Here is a 26,357-nt window from a genome sequence, read left to right as displayed (position 1 = left end):
CCAGAGAGCTCTCCACGCCTCCCAGACACCAGGGTACAGTTGTAACTGCAGGCCTCCGTGGGTCACGCAGGTCACCATAGGTCACCATGGGTAACCCAGGTCACTGCAGGTCACCACCGGTAACCCAGGTCACTGCAGTCACCACGGGTAACACAGGTCACTGCAGGTCACCACGGGTAACTGCAGGTACCACAGGTCACCAAAGATAAGAGGTGACCCAGGTCACCACAGGTAACTGACAGAGTAAGAAAGTGCGCGCTCAACAGCATTTCCATCACAGCCGTCGTAAGAAGAGAAGTGGCCTGTGTGTCCGATCCGTGGGGACGGCTGCTGCAGGGCTCTCTCCACAGCTCAGAACCATGGCTTGAACCAGCCACAGAGCCCGCGGGACTAACCAGGTGCGGAGGGCCAGGACCAGGACGGAAGCCCCACTGTCACGAGCGAGGGGGTAGGAGCCTCAAACACTCGGAGAGTCCCCACAAGGGTCCTCTCGAAGGAGAAACCCAGTTTTGCACTCAGTTTCAGGGCCCTCCCAGCAAGAGTCAGGGACTCCCTTTTAGAGGAAACAGAACAGCCCTCTTCATACGTGTGGTTCCCACGCTGGACTTTTTTTTTTTTAAGACTTGTTTCTTTATTTTGAGAGGGGGGAGGGGCAGAGAGAGAGAATCTCAAGCCGACTCGCCACTGAGCACAGAACCTGACGCGGGGTTTGATGTCATGACTGCGAAATCGTGACCTGAGCCGAAACCAAGAGTCGACGCTTCACCAACTGAGCCACCAGGTGCCCCATCCTATGCTGGACTTTTAAGTGGCAGGATCCTAAGGCCCGGAGGCCACAGACCAGTTCTGACCACGGAAGCCAGCCGAGGCGGAAGTGGAGGACAGTGGGGCGCAGCACCCCAGGGGCCCAGGAGGGCTCTGCAGACGGCCATTCCGGTGACTTCTGCAGCAGGCCCCAGACAGCACAGCTGTGGTGGGAGCAATCGGCACAGGACACCTACCTCCTTCCCAGGGGCCACCTTGTCCAAGGCTTGCAACTGCGGCCTGCTCCTGAGATGCTCCTCCAGCTCAGCCACCTGCTTCCGCAGCTCTGAAACCTCCAGGTGCACCTGGCCCACCTCACGGGGAAGCTCGTGCTGGACAGTGTCCATGTCCAGGGGTCGCTGCAGCAGCTGAGAGGCCGTTTCAGGGGCAACGTTAGGAAGGAGGGTAGGAGGGCAGGGAAGCAGAAGGGCAGAGGCACCCAGCAGAAGCCGCAGGCGGATCAGAAAGGAAACACATTTGTCAGTCTCCGGTCTCTGGCTTAATGCCGTTGCTCCCCACACCGGCATCCCAGCTGTCCCCTGCAGTGTGGACTCGGGAGCCCATGGCGGAGCCTGCACTGGACCCCGAGGCTGGCTGGGGAGCATCCAGGCCTTAAACTGTCTGGACAGAGGCAGAGGGCCTAGAACCCTCTTCCTGAGCCCAGTTTAGGTGGAAACAAACACGTGCAGAAAATGTAGGTAACCAGTAGGGGGCAATCCGGGGCTCAGGGCAGGAGGCGGTGTGGTGGGAGGGGTGAGGCCAAGCCTTTCAGGAGGAGCTAAGTGACAGGCCAGAGCGAGCATGAGCTCGGAAGGCAGACAGAGGGTGGAGGAGGACAGAGGGTCAGGAAGGGAAGTCCTAGGCACAGGGCGTCCTTGGTCGTTACAGGTCAGCCGTGAGACCCTCACTCTGGTAGCTTCTCTGGACATCTGTCCTGCTGACGTAAGGGAGAAGAGAGGAGGTGACAGAGTGACACCTCTCTACACTCGTTTCCGTTTTATTCTCAGGAAGAGGAAATATGTGCCTATTCCAGGGATTCCTAGAATGAATTCCTGGTGAATATTTTATTCTTTGAATTTGTCACATACACACCAAAAAAGGTGATCATTTGGTAAACAGACACTTAATTAAAAAAACAAAAAACACCTTGAGGTGGACATCTGTCCCCATGATAATCATAGCATCTACTATTATCAAAAGAAAATTAAAAGCTTGTATTTAAATGTCTATTTCCTGTTTTGTTTTGTTTTTTTAAGATTTTATTTATTTATTCATGAGAGACAGAAACAGAGGGAGAAGCAGGCTCCCAAGGAGCAGGAAGCCCGATGCGGGACTCGATCCCAGGACCCTGGGATCATGACCTGAGCCAAAGGCAGACGCTTAACGACTGAGCCACCCAGGCGCCCTTAAATGTCTATTTCCTGTTTGTGACGTTCCCACAGTGGGCAGAAGGGGAAGCAGCAAGTCTGAGCGTCCTGAGCCCCCTCCCCTCAGGCCAGGAGGAGAAACGGGAGAGTGCTAAGTCCCCTCCATCATGACAGTGAGACTGCTCTCAATCAGGGTAAAGTGCCAGCCTCCCAAGCGCCAGAGAGCGGCTGGAGAGCTCGGAATAAGCTGCATCCAGCGGCGTGTTATGCTTCACACAAGCTGCAGAGCATACAGGGCAAGCGGACTTATGGACTTACGGACTTAAAAGGACACGTGAAAACTCCCTCTTCCTGTTGCCTCATGAAAAACATATCTGTGCAAAAGGCAGCAGGATGGTATGACATCAAAAGTACAAGCAATAAAAAAATATAGACAAGACAGGGCGCCTGGGCGGCTCAGTCATTAAGCGTCTGCCTTCAGCTCAGGTCACGATCCCAGGGTCCTGGTATTGAGTCCCGCATCGGGCTCCTTGCTTAACGGGGAACCTGCTTCTCCCTCCCTCTCTACTGCTCCCCCTGCTTGTGCTCTCTCTCTCTCGCTCACTCTCTCAAAAAAAAGGAATAAAATCTTTAAAAAATAAATAAATAAATAAGTAAACATAGACAAAACTGGTAATCATAAAAACTAAAAACATTTGTGCTTCGAAGCAAATTATCAAGAAAGTGAAAAGATGGGGCGCCTGGGTGGCTCAGTCGGTTAAGCATCTGCCTTCGACTCAGATCGTGATCCCAGGGTCCTGGGATCGAGCCCCACATCGGGCTCCCTGCTCAGCGGGGAGCCTGTTTCTCCCTCTCCCACTCCCCCTGCTTGTGTTCCCTCTCTCGCTGTGTCTCTCTCTGTCAAATAAATAAATAAAATCTTAAAAAAAAAAAAAAAAGAATGGGAGAAAAACTTTGCAAATTGTACATCTGATAAGGGACTAGTAGTATCCAGAATATATAAAGAACTCTTAGAACCCAACAATAAAAAAGACAAACAACCCAATTACAAATGGGCAAAGGATCCGAATAGACATTTTTCTGAAGAAGACATACAAATGGCCAGTGAGCACATGAGATGAAGCTCCTCATTGTTAGTCATCAGGGAAAATGCAACTCAAAACCACAGTGAGGTACCACTTCGCACCCACTGGATTGGCCAGAATTAAAAAGACAGAAAACAGGTCATGTGGGTCAGGATGTGGGCTGTCGGGATCCTCACACACGGCCGGGGGGACATAAGACGGTGCAGTCACGTGGGAAAATGGTTTGGTGGTTCTTCAAAAAGTGAAATATAGACTTACGCTCCTACACGTGTACCCGAAAGAATGGGAAGCAGGGACTTGCACGGATGTTTGCACACCACGTTCACAGCGTTACTCCCAAGTGCCAAAAGGTGGAAACAACCAAGTGTCCGTTGGATGAATGGATCCACAAGGTACGGATATCACTCAGGCCTTAGAAGGCGTCAAGGACTGACTGATGCTCCCACCTGTGGAGCAACCTTGAGGACATGGTGCTGAGGGAAATGAGCTGGTCACAAAAAGACAGCTGCCGCAGGACCCCGGTCCCAGGAGAGTCATCCAGCCCAGCGGCAGGACGGATGTCCCCAGGGGAAGGGGTGTGGGGCTGGTGTTGAATGGGGACAGTTTCTGCTCAGATGATGGAAAAGTTCTGGGCGTAATAGGTGGTGGTGACATTTACAGTGCTGTGAACATAGTTAACGTCACTGAACGTGTGCTTGAAAACTGTAAGCTTTATGTTTGTGTATTTTACCACAATGAAAAATACACTAAAAAAAGAGAAATGAGTTTAGAGCAATAAAGCATGGGCACACGTGTGGCAGGGGAGAGCTCGGGTCCCAGGAAGCAGTGGGCATCGGCCCAGTGCGTGACTGTGGCCTGACCCCACACAGGCCCCGGGGTGTCTGGACACGCTCATCGCCGGCCCCGCACGTCCCGCCACAGCTCAGCACCTGGACGCGCTCCGGCGTGTCGCACCCCGAGGCAGGAGCAGCCCTGTGTGCGGCAGAGGGAACAGGCTCTGGACTCCTTTACCAGGTCCTCCGGTGCGCCCTCTAGGGACCACACGTGACCTCACAACAACCCCTTCTTTGGAGGGAAACCGAGGCACAGAGCGGTCAAGCGGTCCAGCCAGAAGACCTGCCCAGCCCAAGGGTCAAGGGGCGGCCCTACCTTCCGCCTGAGCCGGGCCACCAGGAAGTTTGTGAGATGTGCCCTGTCCCTGAGCCTCCTGAGGGCTAGCCCAATGGGTGAACCATCAGCTGACACGGCTCCTCCTGCAGAAAGAGTGATTCTGTCAGGCTCAGGCCTCCTACAGCCTCGGGGAAGGTCCTGGGAGTGGAGGCTGTGCCGTCCAGGGCAGAGATGCATGCTTCGCTGCCCTCCCCTGGGGATGCCTGCTGTCACTGTACGTCCACTGGGAAGTGAAGATGCTCTAGAGCTGAGCGGAAGGGGCCAGGTCCCCACAAAGACTGAGAGGCGCTGGGATGAAGTCTCATCCTCGTGTCAAGGAAGCAGGAACCTCTGCAGGAAAACAGTACGGCCTTGCCACCTAGTGCCAGGTGGAGGCTGGTCTGCACCAGCCTCCCAGTTGCTTGGGAACTAGGGAAACGTTCTTACGACCATAGGTCAAAGAAGGGATCGGTGGAGGTTAGAAATTATTTTGACCTGAATTATCATTAATACACTGCTTATCAAAACTTCTGGAATGCAGGGCTGCCTGGCCGGCTCAGTCGGTAGAGTGTGAGACTCTTGATCTCGGCTCAGGTCATGATCTCAGGGTCGTGAGATCGAGTCCCGCTTTGGGCTCTGCACTGAGGGGGGAGTCTGCTTCTCTCCCTCTCCCTCTGCCCCTCCCGCTGCTTGTGCATGCTCTCTCTCAAATGAATAAATAAATCTTTTAAAAAATTTAAAAACAGGGGCGCCTGGTGGCTCAGTCGGTTAAGCATCCATCCGCCTTTGGCTCAGGTCAGGATCCTGGGGGTCCTGGGGTTGAGTCCTGCATCCAGGCTCCCTGCTCAGGGAGGAGCCTGCTTCTCCCTCTGCCCTTTACCCCTGCTCTCATGCTCTCTCTCACTCTCTCTAATAAATAAATTACAGTAAAATAAAATTCGAAGGACAATACTATAGGCAATTTTTAAAAATCTAGATGAAATGGACAATTTTCTAGTAAAATATATTATCAAAAAGTGACACACGAAAAAGAAAATCGGGATCGTCCTTTACTGTGAAAAAAACTGAATTCACACTTTAAAACCTTCTCACAAGGAAAATCCTAAACCCAGAGGGGCTCAGAGTTGAATTCTATTAATTGGTTCAGGAAAAATTAACATGGGTCTAATATAAAACTTTTTCAGAAAACAGAACTAGGGAACATCTCCCAACACATTTGAGGCCAGACCCGTGGTCCTAAAACTTGACAATGGGCATCATGAGAAAGAAAGGGTACAGCCAAAGTCACTCACTAACATAAACGTATTAATTGTCAGTAAAATAGCAGTAAAAGAATATATCACATGTTGAGTTTATTCCAGAGATGTAAAGTTGGTTTAACATTCAAAAACCGAGGCAAGCTCACTGTTCTGGACAAGACAGCGCGTGCGTGCCCCGCCCTCTCCTTCGGTGCGGCTGTAAGCCCAAAGCGGCTGTGGGGGGAGGCCCAGCGGGCGAGGGCCGGGGGCTCCGGGGATGGGGACACCCCGCAGAGGGCTCCCCGTCGTTTCCCTCCTGTATTTCCGAGCTCTGATGCTGGAGCAGCCACAGCCCAGACACACCAGGGAGCTCGCACCAAGAAAGGCTCCAGCCAGGCCTGTTCCCTGCAGTGGAAGGGCCAGGGAAGGGGGACTCCACAGGCGGGCGTGGTGCAGACAGAGGCTCATCTGCACCAGCCGCCTGCACCCTCCTGGGAAGAGCATGTGTGGAGGGGGCGGGGGGGCGGGTGCGCAGGGCAGAGAAAGGGATTCCTTAACTCTGCACCAAGTCCCTGAGGGGCCCCTGTGGAAACCAGGCAGCATGGGGATGGCCGAAGTGTTGCGAGCTGAGCTCTGCTGGGGGGGGGGGGGGGGGGGGGCAGAGAGCGCCAGGACCATGGCCTCGGGCCGCACACAAGGAGGCACAGAACAGCATCATCGCAAAGGCTCTGGAGACCAAGGGGCCGTTCAGACCCAGCCCGAGAGAGCGGGCCAGGACACAGACGTGCGTTGTGCCTGAGCAAGGTGGAGGGCCCGAAAGCGCAGAAGAGGAATCAAACAGACGTCATAAAGATCGGAGTTTCAGAGCATCCCCTTGGTATGTGCATGTCATCATCCAAAGTCTCTCATCACACCGATAACCAGGAAAATCCCAACTCAAATGAAGCACTGAGAGGGCAGATGTCGGGATCATGTGGAATAGGGAACAAGGAACCTAAAGCAAGAATGTATCAACAGTCTTAAAACAATGGAAGAAGAAAAGTTTCAGCAGAGCGGTAAAAGATAAAGAAAAACACAATGGAATCTTAGAACTGAAACCGAAATAAAAGTGCCCCCGAAGGGCCCCAGAGCAGCATGGAGGTGACAGCAGGCCTGTGGGCTTGAGATGGACGTAGAAATTGCCCATCTGAACAACAGGGGAAACAGATGGAAAGAAGTCACAGAGCCACAGCGACCTGTGGGAGAGGAACAAGAGAGCGAGCGTTTTTGCCGCCAGAGTCCCAAAGGGAAAAAGAGCACGGAGTCGAGAAAACACGTGCAGAAGTCATGGTTGAAAACTCCCCAAATTTGGCAAAGACAACAACCTTCAGATTCAATGCCCAACGTGATAAGCCAAAGAAGCATGTGTCCAGACACAGCACCATCAGATACCTGCCCTGAGCGACAGACTCGGCCTGCGACTGGTCGGGGAAAGGGCTGGATGGCAGAGGCCTTCTCGGAGGAAGTGGCACCACTGGATTAAGGGCTGAAAGCTCCTCCTTTGACACCAGCGAATATATTCCCTTCTCGGGTAAAGGGAAAGATCTGGCACCAGCACCTGCCCTAAGAGCAGATGATGTGGAACCTGGAACGTCGGGACGCAGGAAGGACACAAAGGGCAAAGGGCAGGGTCACAGACTCCACCTTTCCTCTTGAGTTTTTTGACGTACGTTCGACATTTCAAAGCAAGAACGATAATCCTGCCTGAAGCAGCTCCCGACGTAGGAGAGGCGGGGTTTGTGACAGCCACGCGGGCACGGGGCGTGCGTGGCAGGCACACCTCCACCTTCCGAGGGAGGCTGTGCAGTGTGGACGGGGGCTGGCCGTGGTCCTGCAGCCACCAGAGCTGTGCCCTCAGCAACCACAGACCCATGGCAATGGAACACCAACAACGTGCAGATGACCCACGAGCAGGAAGACAGAAAACAGGCAGGAAGCGGCTGCTCACCCTCCACACGACAAGTGCAAGTATATTGGTTAGAAACATTAGCAAAATGGATTTTAGAAACTGACCGAGCTATGTGCTGTCCACAAGAAATTCACTCCAAATGTGGTAGAAGCACGCTAACAGAGGAAAGGATCCCGAAGACACGCCGAGCAGGCACTCACCAGGGGGAGGCCAGGTTAGTGACCAACAGCACGCGGAGCGGACCCTGGGGCAAGGAGAGCTGCGGGACCCTGGAAGGGTCCGTCCCCGTCACAAACACAGCAATCCTAGGGCTGTACGCATCCAACGACAAGGCTTCAGAACACATGACGCAGAACTGACAGAATCACAATAAAAAGCAAAGATCTGCCTAACAACAGGAAGAGAAAGGAATTTCCTTACTCTGACCCTGCGCCCCCAAATCCTTACCAAGTATTAAAGTGAAATGCTGAAAATTTTTCTCTGGGATCAGGAAGAAAGCCAGCCGTTACCAACATCCTACTGGAGATGCCGGCCAGGAAACGTAACTTAAGAAAAAGAAATAAAAGGGCGACTGGGTGGCTCAGACGGTTAAGCGTCTGCCTTCGGCTCAGGTCATGATCCCAGGGTCCTGGGATCGAGTCCCGCATCGGGCTCCCTGCTCCTTGGGAGCCTGCTTCTCCTCTACTTCTCTCTCTCTCTCTGTCTCTCATGAAAAAATAAATAAAATCTTTAAAAAAAAAAAGAAAAAGAAATAAAAGATACCAGCTTTGGGAAGCCAGCCAGCTCCTGAGCAGAGACGGGATGATCGAGAGGGGCAGCGTCCTGCTCCCTCCCTTCTCTTCTCATAACCCATCTGCTGGGCAGCTTGAGGGCGCTGCCTGGCCTGCGTCCGTCCCCCTAGCTCCCCCAGGTGGGCCCTCCACCCGGCCAGCGCCCCAGCCGGGGTGAGGGGGCGTCTGCGTGCTGTCGGAGCAGGGGTGGGGCAGGGAGGCGCCCACACAGAGGGGTGAACCGGCGTAAACACTTTGAGAACGGCCTGGCCCGGGGACTCCTGGAGGCAGGGACAGGGACCTACACTTTGCGGCCATTCCTTGACCTGTGCATTTGCATTTCAGGACTTTCTGTAAGGTTTATATTTCAGTCAAAACAAAGGTAGTGTTACTGGGGCAGAGCACGTGACAGGACGAGACAAGGACTCTTACCGGGGACTCCGGCCGAGGTGCAGACGCTGGGCTGAAAGTCGGTGTAAGAGCAGGGCCTTTTGGAAGGATCTAGCACATCTTCTACTTGTTCTTCCAAGGTTTTAAATTTATGCTTTAGGTTTCGTATTTCTGTTTCAAGGACTGTAACGTGATCTGCCCCCAAAAAACCAGTGAATACACAGGCATACACATTGACACTCCCCTCCACCGTCACCAGGGCAGAGGCCCACCCAGGCTGGGGCCGCCTGCTCGCGGCCCGCCCCCCACAACGGCCACTGGCCGCCACAAGCCGGCAGACACCCGGCGCCCCCTCGTGAGCCTTCATGCGCACAGTGTCATGGCCATTCCTGGGCCCCTCCTCACCGCGCACGGGGCGGAGCCCAGCTCGGCTACAGCACAGGACGCTCCGAGGAGAGGCCTGCTGCCCGCCACTCGAACCCGGTGCCCAGCCACCTCCCCGTGCCGGGTACACAGGCTTCGCGGTCCTTCTCCCTTTACCAATACACGCTGTTATCCCACACAGAGGCACGGACTTAAGACACTCTCTCTCCGAGGAAATGCTGCTGCCACAGTTTGAAGTAACGTTTTAAAGCAGACGTTCATGCGTAAGACTCCAGGGGAAGCCCATCTTGGACCCAGTGGAGACCCATGTCCCCTGCCCTCCCCTCTCCTGCTGCCCTCGCCCTCGCTCACCAGGAGCCTCAGCTGCTGCCTCTGGGCTTGGACGGGGCTGCTCTGTGTCGGAGGACTGACCCCCTGACGGGGCAGGAGGAAGAACGAGGTCACTCAGGGTCTCCATTTCTTTCCTCATCTCTGAAACAGCCCTTCGTAAGCTTGTGTTTTGCTCCTGGAGCCTCTGGATCTCACTAGACGGAAAACTTCCCCTTATTTCTTCCTCGTGATGCCTTAGGAGCATCTGTCAAGAAAGAAAGAGAGTGCTCACAGCTACAGAAGAACCCTGCGGCTCGCTGCCCGTCCAGAGCCGGCTGTGTCCGCGCCCCCCTCGTCTGCCCTCCCGGCTCAACTGACGACACCGAACTTCTAGCTGTCGCAAAGTCAAGGCTGCTGTTGGCCAAAGGCAGCTTCTCCTGAGAAACCTGGAAGCCACCGCCCACCCATGGGGCGGCTGGCGTGGAAAGGACAGGCAGGCGACGCGGGGCCGTCAGCCGCCGGGAAGGCTGCTTGCGGGCAGGCGCCGCTGCATCGCGGGGAAGACAGTCTGGCGGCTCCTCAAAGGGTTAAACACGGAGTTACTACATGACCCACAATTCCACCCCGAAAACATACGTCCACCTAAAAACTTGTACGTGCGTGTTCACGGCACCGTTTTTCAAAATGTGCAAACACAAGTGTCCCCAGTGGACGAGTGAACGAAAACAAACGTGACACAGTGGAACAGCGCTCAGCCACAAAAAGGAATGAAGTTCTAATACATGCGATCACACAGATGAACCATGAAGATCACACAGATGAACCATGAAGACCTGCTAAGTGGTGGTCCAAGAGCTCAGTGCAGTTATGATCATAAACACGCTCAAGGGTGTAAAGAAAAACAGGGACATAACAGGAAGAGGAATGGAAGATAATTTTAGAAAACCAGACACCACCCACAGAGATGAGAAATTCACTGAGCTGACGAGACGTCGCAGAGGAGGGCTCCGTGAGCGCGAGCACGCGGCAACAGCAAGTGCAGCTCGAGCACCGAGTGAGACCGGAGAGAGTCATCAGGCTCAGCAGAAGAAGTACTTCATTTATTTACTTATTTACTTATTTATTTATTTTTAAAGATTTTATTTATTTATTTGAGAGAGAGAGAGAATGAGAGACAGAGAGCATGAGAGGTAGGAGGGTCAGAGGGAGAAGCAGGCTCCCCGCTGAGCAGGGAGCCCGATGCGGGACTCGATCCCGGGACTCCAGGATCATGACCTGAGCCGAAGGCAGTCGCTTAACCGACTGAGCCACCCAGGCGCCCGAAGTACTTCATTTATAACAAATGTGATGAACACGTAAGTCCACAGATCCAAGAAGTCCACCGAACCCAAAGCAGAATAAACACAAAGAAAATCACACCAGACAGCACATCATGATCAAACTGCTAAAAAAGATCAGTGGTAGAGAGAAAACTCCCGGAAGTGATCAGAGGAAAACAGGGTATTACGTGGTGTGACGGGCACAAACGCAGGTTTCTGCCGACCCCTCGTGACAGCCGCTGAAACCCTCGAGACAGAGGGCTGGTGTGCGGCGTGCAGGAAGGGACACCCCGGCTGCCTTGTAATCCAACGGTCAGCGGTGGCATCCTTCAGAAATGACAGTGACCACGAGGGGCTCACTGCAGCGGGGCCTGCTGCTGGCTGTAAACAACCAGAAAACCAGACACGTTCCAGGAAACGAGTGTCTGCCCACAGGCCAGCACAGGACCGGGATGCCTGAGGCTCGGGCCAGGGAACGCGGCCCTGCAGGCGGACTGCCCAGTTCTGGGTCCAAGCCCACAGACAGGCACCTGCCGACGGGCCGGCCGCCCCGGATGCCACACAGGCTCCGCAGCTCCAGCCTTCCTGCGGCTTGCCCAGTCCTGCGGCACTGACCCACCCGAGCAGAAGGTGAGCTTCCACCAAGCTCCAACACGGCCATGCAGCCTTAGGACGACAGGCGCTAACCGGCCCAGCGGCCGCGGGGAAGAGAAGGGCCATACGGTCAAATGTACAACCATTCACATTGTGTTTTGAAGAATTACAAGGACATGAAACACAGTCGTCGTAGAAGTGGAAAAAAAGACTCAAAATTATATAGCACAACCTGAAGTCTATAAAAATAGTACGTGCATGGGGGCACGTTTAAGACCCACAGGAAGAGGCAACTAGAGAAACGCACCAGAGTGCCTGAAAGGCCCGACCACGGGTACTTCCACGTCCTCTGGAGGGCCAGGCGCTGGGTCACAGCCCCCCTTCAATGCTCTGCGAAGGGGACGCATCACACAGATGAAGCAATGGACGCTCGAGCTAACGAGGTCTGACCCAGCCGCCACGCCGTCTCCACGCTGCCCCCGCGTGCTCAACCCACTGCCACGCGCCGGCCACTCTTTCATTTGCCACGAAAGTGCCCTGGAGGCTGCGAGAGGAAACCTGCTCCGGCCACACAGGAGCTGAGCCGGGTTGGACCTTGGGTCCGCCGGGTTCGAGGCCACGCCGCTGAACGGAGACTGTTGAGTTCTTGCAGTGGCCACACGTTACTTCTCCCTCCAGAAGGCAGCTAGCTCTTTTTCTACTGAACACAGACCTCAGCTTTCCAACACCCTCCCCCCGTCACGCCCTCCACGGCCCCACTGCTCACCGCGGACACTGCAGACAGGAAGGGCCACCTGTCTCCCTGCAAACCCCCAACCTCCCTTTCCCATGCCCGTCGGAACATCTCGCACAAAACCTCACAGCTGCCCCTCACAGACCCCAGAGCAGAGCCGCGTGGGACCTGCCGCTGGCCCGGCCCTGCTCAGATGCTCCCTCTGCTGCTGTGGGGCAGGGACCACCCCTCTCGGGGTCCTGGCTCCCTCATCCGTAGGATGGGACGGCAGCATCAGCCCCCAAACCCTGGGGCAGCCCAGCCAGCTCCGAGAGCCACGATCTCGTCTGGCACGGGCTGTGCACTGCCCTGCGCCCCGTAGCACCGGGAGGGCCGGGTCTTCCGAGCCTGACGCGGTCCCTGCTCAGCCTCCATGCATGCAACCGGGTGAGTGACCTTTCATAAAGGACAGAGGTTGGACTACCGGACACACGGCCCCTGGCTCTGCCCTGGAAGCCACCTCCCCTGCCGCGTTTCCCCGATTTCCCAGCGACACGGCTTCCCTCAGGGGCCTTGAGGTGAGACCTGTGGGGGGCTGGGGTCTCCTGTGACGCTGACCGTGGGGCACGTGCCTCAGGCCGGAAGCAAACGCTCCCTCGGGGGCCCTGGCTAGAACCCTTCCTGCCTCTTCCAGCTTCTAGCGTGGACCCGCACTCCTCCGTGTCCCTCGGTCTGGGGCCACGTCGCTCCCGTGTCTGCCTCCGTCGGCACCTGGCCTTCTCCCTGTGTCTCCACGTGCTGTGCTTTTTATAAGGACGCCAGTCATGTTGGATTAGGACCCTGCTCCCGAGTGAGCTCATCTGAACTGGTTACATCCACAAAGACCCTATTTCCAAGTAAGGTCGCATCCCGAAGAGCTGGCGGTTAGGACCGGAACCTGTCTCTTCGGGGCCACCGTCAGCCCGCAGGCCCCTCACGGTCACTGTCAGACTCTGGGAGGCTGTCCGTCAGCGCAGAGATCTTTGTGGGGAGGACACGGTCACGGCTGTATGTCGGTGGCTCAGACAGCAGGTGTGAAGACGCATGTCTCTGGGATAAATTCTAGCCCCTTAGTTCTGTCCTTCCTGGAGAGACACAGGTTTCCATTACAAGAGGGCCCTCGGCTGCACCCTGGGATTTCCTTCCGGACGTCTGACCACACTGCGTCCTCCAAAATCAGCACCGACGCCGACAAAGCTACCAGGACAGGAAGCATTCTTCCCAATTTTTAAAGTAAGTGAGCCGGCTCTGTGGCCAGTGACGTGGCAGGAAGGACACTGGTGTCCCTGCCGCCCACGGATCCCTCCCCGTGAGCCTTCCCGCTGCCCTGTGCTGCCGAGGCCCGAGGGAGCCTCCGTGGTCATGTGCCACGTCCTCCCCAAGGCTGTGGCTCCCGCCCAGCTGTCCTCACAGACACTGGGTCATTTTCCTGGGTTCTGACAATTCTCATGAATGACCGAGACAGGATCACCAGATGTCAACTCTGAGCCTGCGCCAGAACTTACGTTCTTGAGAGAAGAAGTAGAGGTCTTGGGTCGTGTACACAGCTTAGGACAAGTTAGGAACATATGTATACACACGTACGTCTTGGTAACCTCTACACCCAGCGTGGGGCTCAAACTCGACCCTGAGATCAAGAGTCACATGCTCTACAGACTGAGCTGGCCGGGCGTCCCAAATTACAAATATCTTGACACTGGTTAGGAGCTGAGCCCTGGACACTCGGCCAGCGCATCGTCTTGGAGGAAATCCTGCCCACCTGGGTCCCTGTGACAAGCCAGAGGTCTGAGCGGCTGCTGCCCTTGGGGTGGGGACGGGGACGGGGACCAATGGGAAGGGGAACTTCCGGGGTGACAGAAATGCTCTGTATCTTGTTGGAAGGCTGGGCCCCATGGGCACAGTCACGGCAAACACACTGACCTGTGTGCACTGAAGATCTGTGTGTTTCACTGTGTGTCAAGCGAGACAAGAACTGTTCATGGGCCTGGAAAAATCCTCCACCTGCCCCTCCCGCTCCCCCACCTCATGCTGCCCCTGCCCCTCTGACCGTGGACCTTGGGGCCCGGCCCTGCTCCTTCCAAACCGTTCCGCAGGGTCCCTGTGTCTCGGGCCACGGCACCGACCTCGGCATCGGAGGATCCAGGGGCCGGGACAGAGTTCTCGGCAGACCTGCCTGACTCAGGCAGTCCCTGCGGACGGGGTCACGGCACACAGCGACCCCCCACAACAGCTCCGTGGAGGAGGCCACGGAAGCAACTGTACACTAACCATCTGTATGGCAGAACGGCAGAACGTGGGTGTTCTTGAGATTTCAAGAACTAAAGATACGGAGAAGAGTCTGAGCACAGGGTCACCTCAGCTCTTCCAGGGGCCAGACTGGCCCGTTTGCTGACAGACACGGGAAAGGAACAGGGCTGAGAGGACCGGCCTCCAGGTGGCTTCTGTGTGGCCCCGTTCTCCCACGGCCGCTGTTGAGGGAAGGCTCAAGGAGCGGGCCGCTGGGGGTGGGCCTTCCCAGGGGAGGCTTAGGGAGGAGAGGGGCAGCACTGACCTGCACCTCCTTCTCAGGAAGGAGCCCCTGTGTCCTCAGCGCCTGCACGGCCTGGTCTCTCTCCAGGGTCAAGGCCTTCAGCACCACCTCCTGGTCACGCAGCGTCCGCTCTGTCTCCTGGAGCTTGGCAGCAACCTGGGAGGAGATGTGGGACTCAGCTCCCGCTGGGGGGGTTACAAGGCAGCAGGCCAACTTCCGGGGTCCCTCCCGGGGAGCAGACAGCAGACGCGTGAGTGAGCAGCCCCCGGGGCCCAGGACCACGCGGCGGCCAGGGCCGGCTGAGAGGCAGCCCCAGGCTCGGGTGTGGCCAGGGATCCTCCCAGCACTGGTCAGTTAGGGAAACAACCAATGTAGCAAAACTAAGATGCTGTCAGAGGCTGTGGGCAGGACAGGGACACCTTTCGTTGCTCTCATCTTTGTTGCTACACTTCACGCAGCTCAGTGAGGCTCGGCATCTTCCAATCCAAACGACAATGCGGTGAGAGCCCAGAGCCCTCCTCCAGGGGCCACAGGGCGCTCCCAGGCCCTCCCAGCGCAGGACGAAACCTGACGAGCCTGGGGACGCAGACCTGATCCCGCGCCTCGGTCAGGGCCTGAATCAGGTCCTCAGACTTGCGGTACTGGTCCCTCTCCACACTGTCACAGCGCTGCCGCCAGTCCAGCTCCAGCTGCATCTTCTCGCGCTCCAGGCACCGCTCCCTCTCCGCGGCCGCGGACAGCTGCTGTTTGTACCTCCGGGGACGGGAAAAGCACGGAGGTTAATGTCTTGCACGTGAAGAGCAAAGGTGGCGGGGTGGAGGGAGGGCGCTACCACACTGCAGTCGGGTCCCTCGGGGGCCCCCTGTGGGCTGGCCCTGTTCCCGTGCACTCGCGGACACAAGGCATGCTTGGCGAAGCCGGGAGGAGTCTGCAGTGTGGACACAGAGGAGACAGGGCATCTGCGGGCAGGCTCGGGTTCAGAGAGGAGCAGGGACTCCCAACACCAAGGAAACCAGCACCACGGAACATCAAACTCAAGAAACAGAAGAACCCATTCGTAAGAAGAGAAGGGAAGAAAGCCAACAAACTTGGGGGAAAAAAAAGAGAAGTGGTTCCAGCAGAGAAATGTGAGAAGGTTTCAGAGCAACCACCAGAGAGCAGAGCGGGCCGAGCCGGAGAGCTCGGAGCCGCCAGGACAGAGAGAGCCTCCAGAGCTCAGAGGACCGACGTCCATCTAAGAGCGGGTCCAGAGAGATCAGAACGGAGGAGACAAAGGAGAAAAGCCTGCACAACTGGGGGGACGCACGTCCTCGGACCACAAGGGCTCGCCAAGCACCAGGCAGGGGGAGCTTTACAGGACCACATGCACAGATGCTGTGTGCGGTGCTGGGTTCCAGGATGAAAGAGAAGCCTAAGGGACAGAGAGAGAGAGTGCCAGATGGGCCCCAGGCTTCTCGTCGGCCACGTGGGGCAACGCATGGTGGGGGGCTCCAGACGGCCTCTCCCCCAAGGGTGGCGGGCTGTGTGCACGACCGGATGGGCGCCCCTGATCGGGTGAGCCACACGAGACCCTGTCCTGCCCACCGGAGGGTTTCCTGCCGGTCTTGAGAGGTAGCTGCCGGGAAGCCACACTGTCAGGGCTCGCAGCCGCGGGGAAGGACCTCTGCCACCACCCTGAGGAGCCTGGAAGGAAAGGGCAGCCTGGCCAGCACCGTGGTCCCAGCCTAGTGAGACCCTCTGCCAGGGACACAGCTGAGCCGAGCCGAGCCGGACTCCTGACCACAGAAACTGAGATAATAAATGGGCGTCGTTTAAGCCACTAAGTTTGCAGTGATTTGTTCCAGATCAATAATAAAGTAACACACAATGGGTTTAAAACCCAGGGGAAGGGGTGCCTGGGGGCTCAGTTGGTGAAGCAACTGCCTTCGGCTCGGGTCATGATCCCGGGGTCCTGGGATCGAGCCCCGCATCGGGCTCCCTGCCCGGCGGGAAGCCTGCTTCTCCCTCTCCCACTCCCCCTGCTTGTGTTCCCTCTCTCACTGTCTCTCTCTGTCAAATAAATAAATAAAGTATTTTTTAAAAATCCAGGGAAAAAGTGATTTGGAATTTAGCATCCTAAACCCAGCAAAATCAGCACTCACGCAAAAAGGCAAACATGGGCACATCTTCAGACACAAAGGCTCACAGCAGTGGGACAAGGCTTTGCAAACTGTGGTGAAAGCCCACTTATTTTTTTTTAAAGATTTATTTATTTATTTTTGAGAGAGCGAGAACACAAGCTGGTGAAGGGGCAGAGGGAGAGAATCTCGAGCAGACTCCCCCCTGAGTGAGGAGCCCGACTCGGGGCTCGATCCCAGGACCCTGAGACCACACCCTGAGCCAAAACCAAGAGTCGGCCGCTCAACCGCCTGAGCCACCCAGGCACCCCCGAGTTGTTTATTTTTAAAATGTCCACGGAGAAGCGCCCAGCTAGCTCAGTCGGTAGAGCATGAGACTCTTAAAATGTCCACGGAGGGCCAATACTTTGTAAAACGTCAGGAACCGCCACAGCGCTGTCCCGTGACCATGAAGTTCCCGAATGCCCGTGCTCCCCGCACTTGGATCCCGTGGAGCAGACACACAGAACTAAATCAGAAATCAGTAACAAAAAGATATCTGGGAATCTCAAAATGATGGGAGACTTAGCAACACATTTCTAAACAGCCCATGGACCAAAAAAGAAATCACAAGGAAAATCAGAAAGTATTTTTAACTGAATAATATCAAAATTTGTGGGATGCAGTAAAGTAGTGCTCGGAAGGAGATTCACAGCATTAAATGCTCACGTTTCTCAGAAAAAAACAATGGTTCAAAAATAATAATCGAGGACCCCACCATTAAAAGCTATCAAAAGAACATCAAATTAAAGCCAAAGGAAGCAGAAGAAAGGAAATAATCTTTTGAGAGTAGATGTCAATGAAAGTAAAAACCCGGAAAACAACTGAGAAAAGTCAATGAAACCAAAAGCTGGCTCTTTGAAAAGATCTGTAAAATCGACAGATGTCCAGCTAGGCTGATCACGAACAGGACAGAGATGGTTACGACAGGCTCTGCACACACTGGGGAAACATAAAGAAACACCACGAACAGTTCCGTGCCAATAAAGTCAACAATGACACGAAATGGGCAAACTCACTGAAAGACGCAAATTCCCCAAACTGACACAGAAACACAGAAAACGTGCAACAAGCATGCAGAGAAGCCAGATGCAAAGTGCACACAGACGGAATGCGGAGTGGCAGGCGGGGCGGCCGCAGGGCTGGGGCCAGGGCCAGGGTTCGCGTCTCGGCTGCGGGGGAGGCTGAGTCAAGAGTCAGCAACCGTACAGCTGAAACAAGGGCATCTGTTGTATTTAAGTTACTCCTCGAGAGAGAGAACACGTTCTTTACACAAGCTTCCTTAGCAATCACACAGGAGGCACGAAGCAGCGACTGTCCACACGGGACCGAGCAGCAAGAACGCTGCTGTGGTGCTCGCTCCGGACCCGGGCCCGTTCCCGGGGAAAGGCCTTCTCCGGCCACCCTCCATCACCCCGTCCCTCCTGTGCTCTCCCTTCTCACGACCAGATGTTCTTCTTCTCTTTCCTGTTTCTTGTCTTTCTCCCTCAATAGGATGCGAGGCCAGGGCCTTGATTCTGTTCCCTTTTGTACCCGCAGCACCCAGAACAGCACCAGGCCCCTAGGAGGTGTGCAGTGAAAAGACCGCTCTCGGGGAAGCTGTGGGGACAGTCACCTTCCAATGTCCTGCTGGCATCTGGCCAGATGTGCCTTGAGTTCTACCTCCTCTTCCTGCAGCGACTGAAGCTGAAGGTCCTTGGAGATCATCTCCTTGGACAGCTGAGCGATCTGGGCATCCCAGCCGGATTTTAGAGCTGATGCATCTTCCCGAAGTCTGCACAAAGAAGGAAAGCTGTGTGAATGTGGGTGTGGTGCTCACTCAAGCTTTCCAACACACACACACCCACATGCACGCCGCCCTCAAAGGAAACCGACACACCAGTGTCTCCAGATCAGGGTGGAGACTTCCTCACCCAGATTAGGAAACGGTCCTACCCGAGAAGAAATACCCACCCGTCCATCCCACCAACCCAGGTGCCCACTGAACACCTACAACACGGCAAGTCCGCGCCAGACGTGCAGAGGACAGTGAGCCACGGGGGTCTTGGGGTGGTGCCGCTGGGCTCACCTTTGCCACGCCTCAGGCAGCCCCTCAACGTGCAGACACATGTCTTCAAGTTCAACGGTAAGACGAGGTCCTATAGAAACCCTACACTCCCTGGCAGAACCACCACAGCTTGGATAAGCTTCCCCAGAAGAAGAGCTCTAGAGAAGACACCCAGAGATACTGCCCAGGGAAGCCGATCACCACAGGGGGAGGGACAGAATCGCCACCCGAGGAGAGCAAGGCTGCTGCTGAGCCGCTAGCGTCTCTGGGCTCTGCTGCCAAGCTGCCTGGAAGCTGCATGGCGCCAGACGTTTTCAGAGGAGGAAGAGAGTCTGTTGACAGAGTTCCCAGCACGATTCTCAGCCACTGGAAAAAGACCGTTTTTCTTCATACACTTGCAACAAATTATTTCTAGTACGGTTCGCCAAACCATCCTGACCCACACCTGTTCTCACACCACAAAGGGCTACGCGACGTTGGGAACTTCAGAACACATCCAGCTAACACACCGTGCAAGTGCCTGGAGCGGGGGCCGGGACTGGCTCGGCCTGGGGGCTGCCCGGCCCCCGCTCCAGGCGCACGCCTGCCCAAGCAGGCCAGGACCGTTGCCAAGATGGCCCTCAGCACGCGCTGCCCTGGAGCTGCGTCCCCACGGGGTCTGGGCCTCGGCCTCTGTGCTGCACCAGCACCAAGGGTCTGACGTGACGGGGGGACATGAGGGCTCTCCTCCGGCTACACTCCCACGCACACGCCACCAAGAAGCTGGACGGACACAAAACCCCCGGGCCCTCCTCCGGATTCCTGAAGTGTAGCCCTCCTCGTCACCCACCTGTCAGCAACTCTGCTCTAAGAGGCAAAGGACATCAGCCAGCAGGGAACTTGTCACTGAGGCTTTTTCCGACTTTCCAGGTGGGAGAGTGGCTGGCAGCCCTGGAGGTCCCCTGCCCGGGCCTCAAGCAGCACTAGGGGGACGTTCTGCGTGGACCTCCTGTTGCGCTCCCCGACACTGCTCCTATGCACCCCGAGTGTGGCAGCCCCCCCCCCCAACGACAGGAGAAGCCGCTAGAACTCGGAGCTGTGTTTGTACGTCTTCTGTTTGCAACACACACCGACCAAGGGATCTGCCGACCGCAGGGCTCTGCTTGTGCTCCCTGCACTAGTTTGCTAAGACCAACCCAGCCCGATAAGGTCGGGGCTCTGGAGAGCGTGGGGATTCACCCTTACCGCGTCCCGGACCCCCGCAGTCAAGCACTCAGGCTTGTGCCGCTCACCATGGGCCACGGGCCACGCATGGCTCCTGAGCACGTGGCTGGTCTGAATTGAGGTGCACCTTCAAAATTTAGCACCCAAAAAATGCAAAATATCTCCATAATAATTTTTTTCAGGCAAAAATTATTAGTCTTTATACTGATTACTTGTTAACGATGCACCACCTGATTGGGTTCAACCGTCTCCCCTCTTTCTTTCTGTGCCGTAACTGTGGACGCTGGAAATTGGCGCCGCCCGTGTGGCCGGCTGTGACCCCGTCGTAGTAGGTACGGTAGGCACAGGGCACGGTCGGGTTCTCGCAGAGCCTCTCGGGGCCATGGCCTCTCTACTGTGGCGTTCACGACCTCGTGCCCTCAGGAAAATCACCACAAATATGCCCAAAGAAAGAGCTCAAAACACGGGCTGTTTTTGTGGCTGGTTTTCAAACAGCATATGTCTCAGCGTGAGAAGATATGGACTGTCCCGGGCACGGCGGCCCCAGGCAGCACCCGACCACGGCCCACGTGCCGGACCGCACGGAGGAGCGGGAAACACAGGGACAGACACATCGAAAGGCGGGTGCAGGTGGAAGGAGGCCAGCCCAGGGCCTCACGCAAGGAAGCTCTGTAGCTCCGGAAGCAGCTGTGAGAAGGGCCCACGCAGAGCCGCGCAGCCCGGCAGGAACATATCCGCCCGTCAGACTGTCACGTCTGCTTCCCTAACTGCCGTTGCTTGTGCTGAACAGATCAAGCAAGACCATAGGTTCAGTCTAAGGAAACCCTCCTGAGTGAGCACTAACTCCCTGGTTTGTACAGTTGTAAGGGCCATCCTCCCCTGATGGAAATACAATTTGGCAGAGCACCCTCTCTGGAACGGAGCCAGGCACGTTCCCCAAACATACAGGAAAAGCCAGCTGCTAAGTAAAGTGAACCCTAACCAATGACTGATTTAACTGTCTTTTTTTTTTTTTAAAGATGTTATTTATTTATTCATGAGAGGCAGAGGGAGAAGAAGGCTCCCAAGGAGCAGGGAGCCCGATGCGGGGCTCGTTCCCAGGACCCCGGGATCATGACCTGAGCCGAAGGCAGACGCTCAACAACTGAGCCACCCAGGCGTCCCTGATTTAACTGTCTTAATCAGACATTCTTAGTAAACACAGCTTCTCCAAGTATCACTTCGTCACTGGCAGCCAGGACTGGAGTCCAATGCCAAGTCCAGTTCCCAGTGGATGCCACACACAGCAGGACAGAGTTAAATATAGGGGCACCTGGGTGGCTCAGTCATTAAGCGTCTGCCTTCAGCTCAGGTCATGATCCCAGGGTCCTGGGATCGAGTCCCGCATCGGGCTCCCTGCTCGGCAGGGAGTCTGCTTCTCCCTCTCCCACTCCCCCTGCTTGTGTTCCCTCTCTGTGTCTCTGTCAAATAGATGAATAAAATCTTTAAAAAAAAAAAACGCATTTCAGGGGCGCCTGGGTGGCTCAGTCGTTGAGCGTCTGCCTTCAGCTCAGGTCAGGATCCCAGGGTCCTGGGATCAAGCCCCGCATCGGGCTCCCTGCTGAGCGGGAAGCCTGCTTCTCCCTCTGCCTCTGCCTGCTGCTCCCCCTGCTTTACTCTCATGCTCTCTGACAAGTAAGTAAATAAAATCTTAAAAAAAAAGTTAAACATAGATTTACCATATGATCCAGCAATTCACCTTCTGGGTATATCCCCCTCCAAATTTTAAAGAGACCTGAATAGGTATCTGCACACCCATGTTCAGAGCAGCACTATTCACAAGAGCCAAAAAGAGGAAACAACCCAAGTGTCCACTGACAGATGAATAGGTAAAGAAAATGTGGTCCACCCACGCCGTGGAGTATCACTCAGCCACGAAAAGGACGGACATCCTGTCACCTGCTCCAACATGGGTGGACCGAGGAGCCATTACGGGAAGGGGAGTAAGCCAGTCACAGAAGGACAGATACTGCAGGGTCCCCTTATATGAGGGTCCTAGAGTCGCCAACGTCATAGGGACAGAGCGTAGACGGTGGGTTCCAGGAGGTGGGGGAGGGGAACGGGAAGGGACATTTTGGTGGTGGTACACGGCAGCGAACTGTGCACTTGAAACGGTTAAGATGGTAAATTCTGTATTATGTATGTTTTACCACAAATAACTGCATGTTCATACACATACACACACGGCAGAATTTGAAAAAGAAGGGGAAAAAGGGTTAAGAAAAAGGACCAGAGAGCCGTAGAGGTGCACCCGCCCAGTGCCCACCCTGCAGCGGGTGCGGTCAGTGGCCCTCCCGCCCACACTCACTTGTCCATGGCGGCGTCCTTCTCCTTCAGGGCATCGACCTGCCTCCACTCCGCCCTGCGGAGCTGCAGCTCCAGGGCCTCACAGTGGGCCTGCAGCCCCAGGGCCCTGGCCTCCAGCACCTGCAGCTGCTCCGCGTGGGCGCCCTTCACAGCCGCCAGCACCGCGTCCCTCTCCCTGGCCAGATGGTCGAGCTCCTCATGCCTGAAACACAGGCAGGTGTCACGCAGTGCCCAGGCCCCGGCTGGACCCCGGACCACACTCCCTCTCCCATGCACAGCGGCTGCCGCACTCGGGACCTCAGCCGCGGCGCATCCTGCCCAGCTACCTCTGTAGCGGCCGCTTGACCAGCAGCTCACGCTCCTCAGGTAAACACTGGCGAACAGTTCTTAGACGCCACGTCCCCGGACGGCTCTGGAGCGCACGCTCCCCCAGAAGAAAGACCCCGGCGACGGGAGCTCTGGTAAAGCAGTCTTACCGCCACCCCCACCGGCTTTCGGCTCAGCAGCCGTCAGTCACCCGGAACGCTGAGGGCGACTGGGGACCGAGGGACGTCAGCGGCTCTTCTGTCTTTGCCAGAAATACCAGACCTATCAGAATCCCCTCACCAGGACAGACGTCCATCTGGACAGGACAGCGTGGGCTGGTGGGCGTCATGCGGACATCTGACTGGCAACGCTCAGGACTTTTTATGCTTTTATTCTATTTGGTTTCAATAAAAAGCCCTGGGGGGCACCTGGGTGGCTCAGTCGTTGAGCGTCTGCCTTCGGCTCAGGTCATGATCCCAGGGTCCTGGGATCGAGCCCCACATCGGGCTCCCTGCTCAGCGGGAAGCCTGCTTCTCCCTCTCCCACTCCCCCTGCTTGTGTTCCCTCTCTCTCTGTGTCTCTCTCTGTCAAATAAAATCTTTAAAAAGAAAAAAACTTAGAAGCCCTAAAAAATGTAATTTTACATGCTATTTTTTTATTATTTAGTTTTTGAGAGAGAGAGAGAGAGAGAGGCGGGTGGGGGAGAGAGAGAATCTCAAGCAGGCTGCATGCCCAGCACAGAGCCCAACTCGGGGCTTGAACTCACGACTCTGAGATTATGACCTGAGCTAAAATCAAGAGTCAGATGCTTACCCGCCTGAGCCACCCAGGTGCCCCCTACATCGTTTCTTTTTTAAAAAAAAAAGATTTTATTTATTTATTTGACAGAGAGAGCGAGCATAAACAGGGGGAGCGGCAGAGGGAGAAGCAGACCCCCCGCAGAGCAGGCAGCCCGACGCGGGGCTCGGCCCCAGGACCCTGGGACGACGAGCTGGGCCGAAGGCAGACGCTTCACTGACTGAGCCACCAGACGCCCCTCCAGCTGCATTTTTCACGTCACGTTAACATACTTTTCATTCCAGTTACAATGAAGCCTCATCCATCTTGCAAACTGTTCAATATTTTCGACCTTCTCTTAGCAAAAGAGGAACACGTGCAAGCGTCTGCACCCACCGGCATCCAGCAGCACAGCCTCTGTCTCATCAAACCAGGAAAGGTCTGGTCGAGACGGCTGGTGAAGGAGTCGAGTCACTCCCGAACTGCACCGCGTGACTGTTGGTCAGTGACTCTCAAAGGCCGACAGCGGACTCCGGGGTGGGAAGCCCGCCTTCTATGCTGCCTGTGACGCCAGAGTCCCACGGCGCCGTCCGAGGGGCAGCATCTGCGTAGCGCCACGCGCGGGAGCCCTCAACTGCCCTAACCTGTACCAGAGCGCTCTAGGACACCTCACAGGTGTGCTCTGTAATTCTCAGGGTTTTGAGGTTACTCCTCCAGACACATACAGATTCACTGGGACTGAAAAACAAAGTAAGATGTTCTTGCAGAGCAACCCGACCAGCTAATGGTTTCACAGCAAGGTGGGTTCTGCTGCTTAGGTGGTCTGCTGAACGCTTTCCCTAACTGGAAACGAAATCTGCAAGCTTGAGGTTTTAGGGAGAAATGGTAAAGCTTGCAGCAAAATAAAGAGCATCTTACTGTATACACGTCATGCTGGTGAACGTGTACTCCAAGTCACAACCTTCCAGTTTCCCAGCCTCTCAGGACGAGGGTTTCCCAAGCTGCCGCTAAGTAGAAGGGCACCAGGTGTATATAACGGTCCCGGAATAAGTCTTAGGAAAGCCTCTTATCCAAACTTCTGGAGACAGAGAACGTGAATGATCCTGCCGACTGAGCCAGGCACTACCAGCTCTTTGCTCCTATGGAGTGACCAGCAGACACACGACAGACGGTCATGCAGGGGCGAGGCCAGCAGGTGGCTCCTGGCTCGTAACTGGAAGGTGTTCAAAGCCTGGGGGATGCTGCCAGAAAGCCCAACCCGGCTGTCTGCGGGCTGTGCGTGTGACGAGGTGGCCAGCCCCACAAAGGTGCTCACAGACTGATGCGGGGACCCCTTCCCCTCAGTCGGGGGGCATTCCTAAGGAGACTTACAGTTTACTTAATTATTGAATTTTATAGTATATTATATTGTTTTGTAAAGTATGTGCAAATAATTACCAGAATACCTTCACGTAGAAACCTTTTAGAACACTTAGAGCCTTGTGGCCCCAGCAAATTTCATTGTTTTTAGTTTATATAAATATATGCATTATGTTAGAGAAGACTGATTTCAAATTTGTGAATCATAAAAAATACACTATAGGGACACCTGGGTGGCTCAGCTGGTTGAGCGTCTGCCTTTGGCTCAGGTCATGATCCCAGGGTCCTGGGATCGAGCCCCACATTGGGCTCCCTGCTCAGCGGGGGGCCTGCTTGAAACTTTCTCTCTCTCCCTCTGCGCCTCCTCCTCACATGTGCACGTTCACTGTCTAAAATAAATAAATCTTAAAAAAAAAAGTGACCAGTTTTACTCTCTTTTTTTCTTAGAGATTTTAAAGTAATTTCTGCACCCAACATGGGGCTTAAACTCACAACCCCGAGACCCAGAGTCATGTGCTCCACCACCTGAGCCAGCCAGACACCCCTGAACAGTTTTACTTCTTAAAGCCAATATTTATAATATGCTAAAAATTATATTCATTTTCAACTATTTCAGTTTATGAATAAAAACACTTTGGGGGTACCTGGCCTGCGCTGTCAGTGAGTGTGCGGCTCTTGCTTGGGGTCGTGAGTTCAAGCCCCACGCGGGATGTAAACATTACTTAAATAAACTTTAAAAAAAAAAAGGCTCTAGCTCTGGACATGAAGGGGAACACTGTTTTTTCCCAAAGGCTGGCCGCCACAGCGCATCCCAGCACCACGGGCCTGCGTGGGTCCAAGCCGGACCACATCCTGCTGTGTCGTGGCCCCACATGCCCCCAGAAGCACGCACACAACGCCCGCCCTCGTCCCGTGTGCCAGCCTAGCCGAGGGGTACACGGGCCGATAGTGTACCCCTGTGCGGTGGCCTGGAAGGCAGCTCCCAGTTCCGTCTGACTGCAGGTGCAAAGGCAGTAGACGGACAGGCTGTAAAGCTTTTCTCCTCAGAGTGCACAAACATCATGGCCAGAAAACACAGAAATGCCCCAGATGGCCCATGCTCCACCAGCCTCGCCCACTCCCGTGACAGAGCATCCTCACAACCACCACACGCGTGCTTCACCCATAGCCACCCTGGTGCTTTCCAGAAAAGGAAGAGGGTGACAGGTGGAACGGTGGACGGTGCCCGCCTCGTGCTCTCCGGGGCCCACGTCACCCCAGGCCCGGGCTGCTCCCAAGGGCACGTGCTCCCCCACACCTGCCCTCCCCCAGAAGCTTGCCTTGTGCCTCTCTGAGCCCTCCTCATCCTGTGGGCCTCACAGGTCTCAGCCTGGGCGGGCCACCATGGGCTTTCTCAGAGTCCCCGCGCCACCTACGGGCTGGGCATCCTGACACCTGGCAGTGCGGGGCACGCAGCCCACAGTGAGGGATGAGGTGAGCATTTCAGCAGGAAGAAGGGGGCTCTTGAGAATCTAGAGAATGTATA

At 55.5% G+C, this 26,357-nt stretch overlaps 1 protein-coding gene across 3 annotated transcripts in view; it reads right to left on the bottom strand.

The window, feature by feature from the left end:
- CCDC57 (coiled-coil domain containing 57) overlaps positions 1–26,357 on the bottom strand; it is a 50,749-nt gene continuing 24,392 nt past the window's right edge. Inside the window, exons 8-15 of one of the 3 annotated variants that reach the window (XM_035025728.1) lie at positions 22,392–22,592; positions 18,410–18,568; positions 15,229–15,391; positions 14,660–14,794; positions 9,487–9,709; positions 8,794–8,946; positions 4,406–4,509; positions 1–1,172 (exon numbers count right to left, since the gene is read on the bottom strand). In XM_035025728.1, coding sequence (XP_034881619.1) covers positions 792–1,172; positions 4,406–4,509; positions 8,794–8,946; positions 9,487–9,709; positions 14,660–14,794; positions 15,229–15,391; positions 18,410–18,568; positions 22,392–22,592 — 1,519 coding nt within the window. In that variant the 3' untranslated portion in view covers positions 1–791. Of the gene's footprint in view, positions 1,173–3,231; positions 4,229–4,405; positions 4,510–8,793; positions 8,947–9,486; positions 9,710–14,659; positions 14,795–15,228; positions 15,392–18,409; positions 18,569–22,391; positions 22,593–26,357 lie in introns of those variants that run through there. The other 2 variants (XM_035025729.1, XM_035025730.1) reach the window with 2 other exon arrangements.

The sequence above is a fragment of the Mirounga leonina genome, unplaced genomic scaffold (genome assembly GCF_011800145.1).
Source record: "Mirounga leonina isolate KUSES-001 unplaced genomic scaffold, KU_Mleo_1.0 Mir_197, whole genome shotgun sequence".
Taxonomy (NCBI): Eukaryota; Metazoa; Chordata; class Mammalia; order Carnivora; family Phocidae; genus Mirounga; species Mirounga leonina.
The sequence above is the reverse complement of the archived record's forward strand: the minus strand, read 5'-3'. Positions and strand labels throughout refer to the sequence as shown.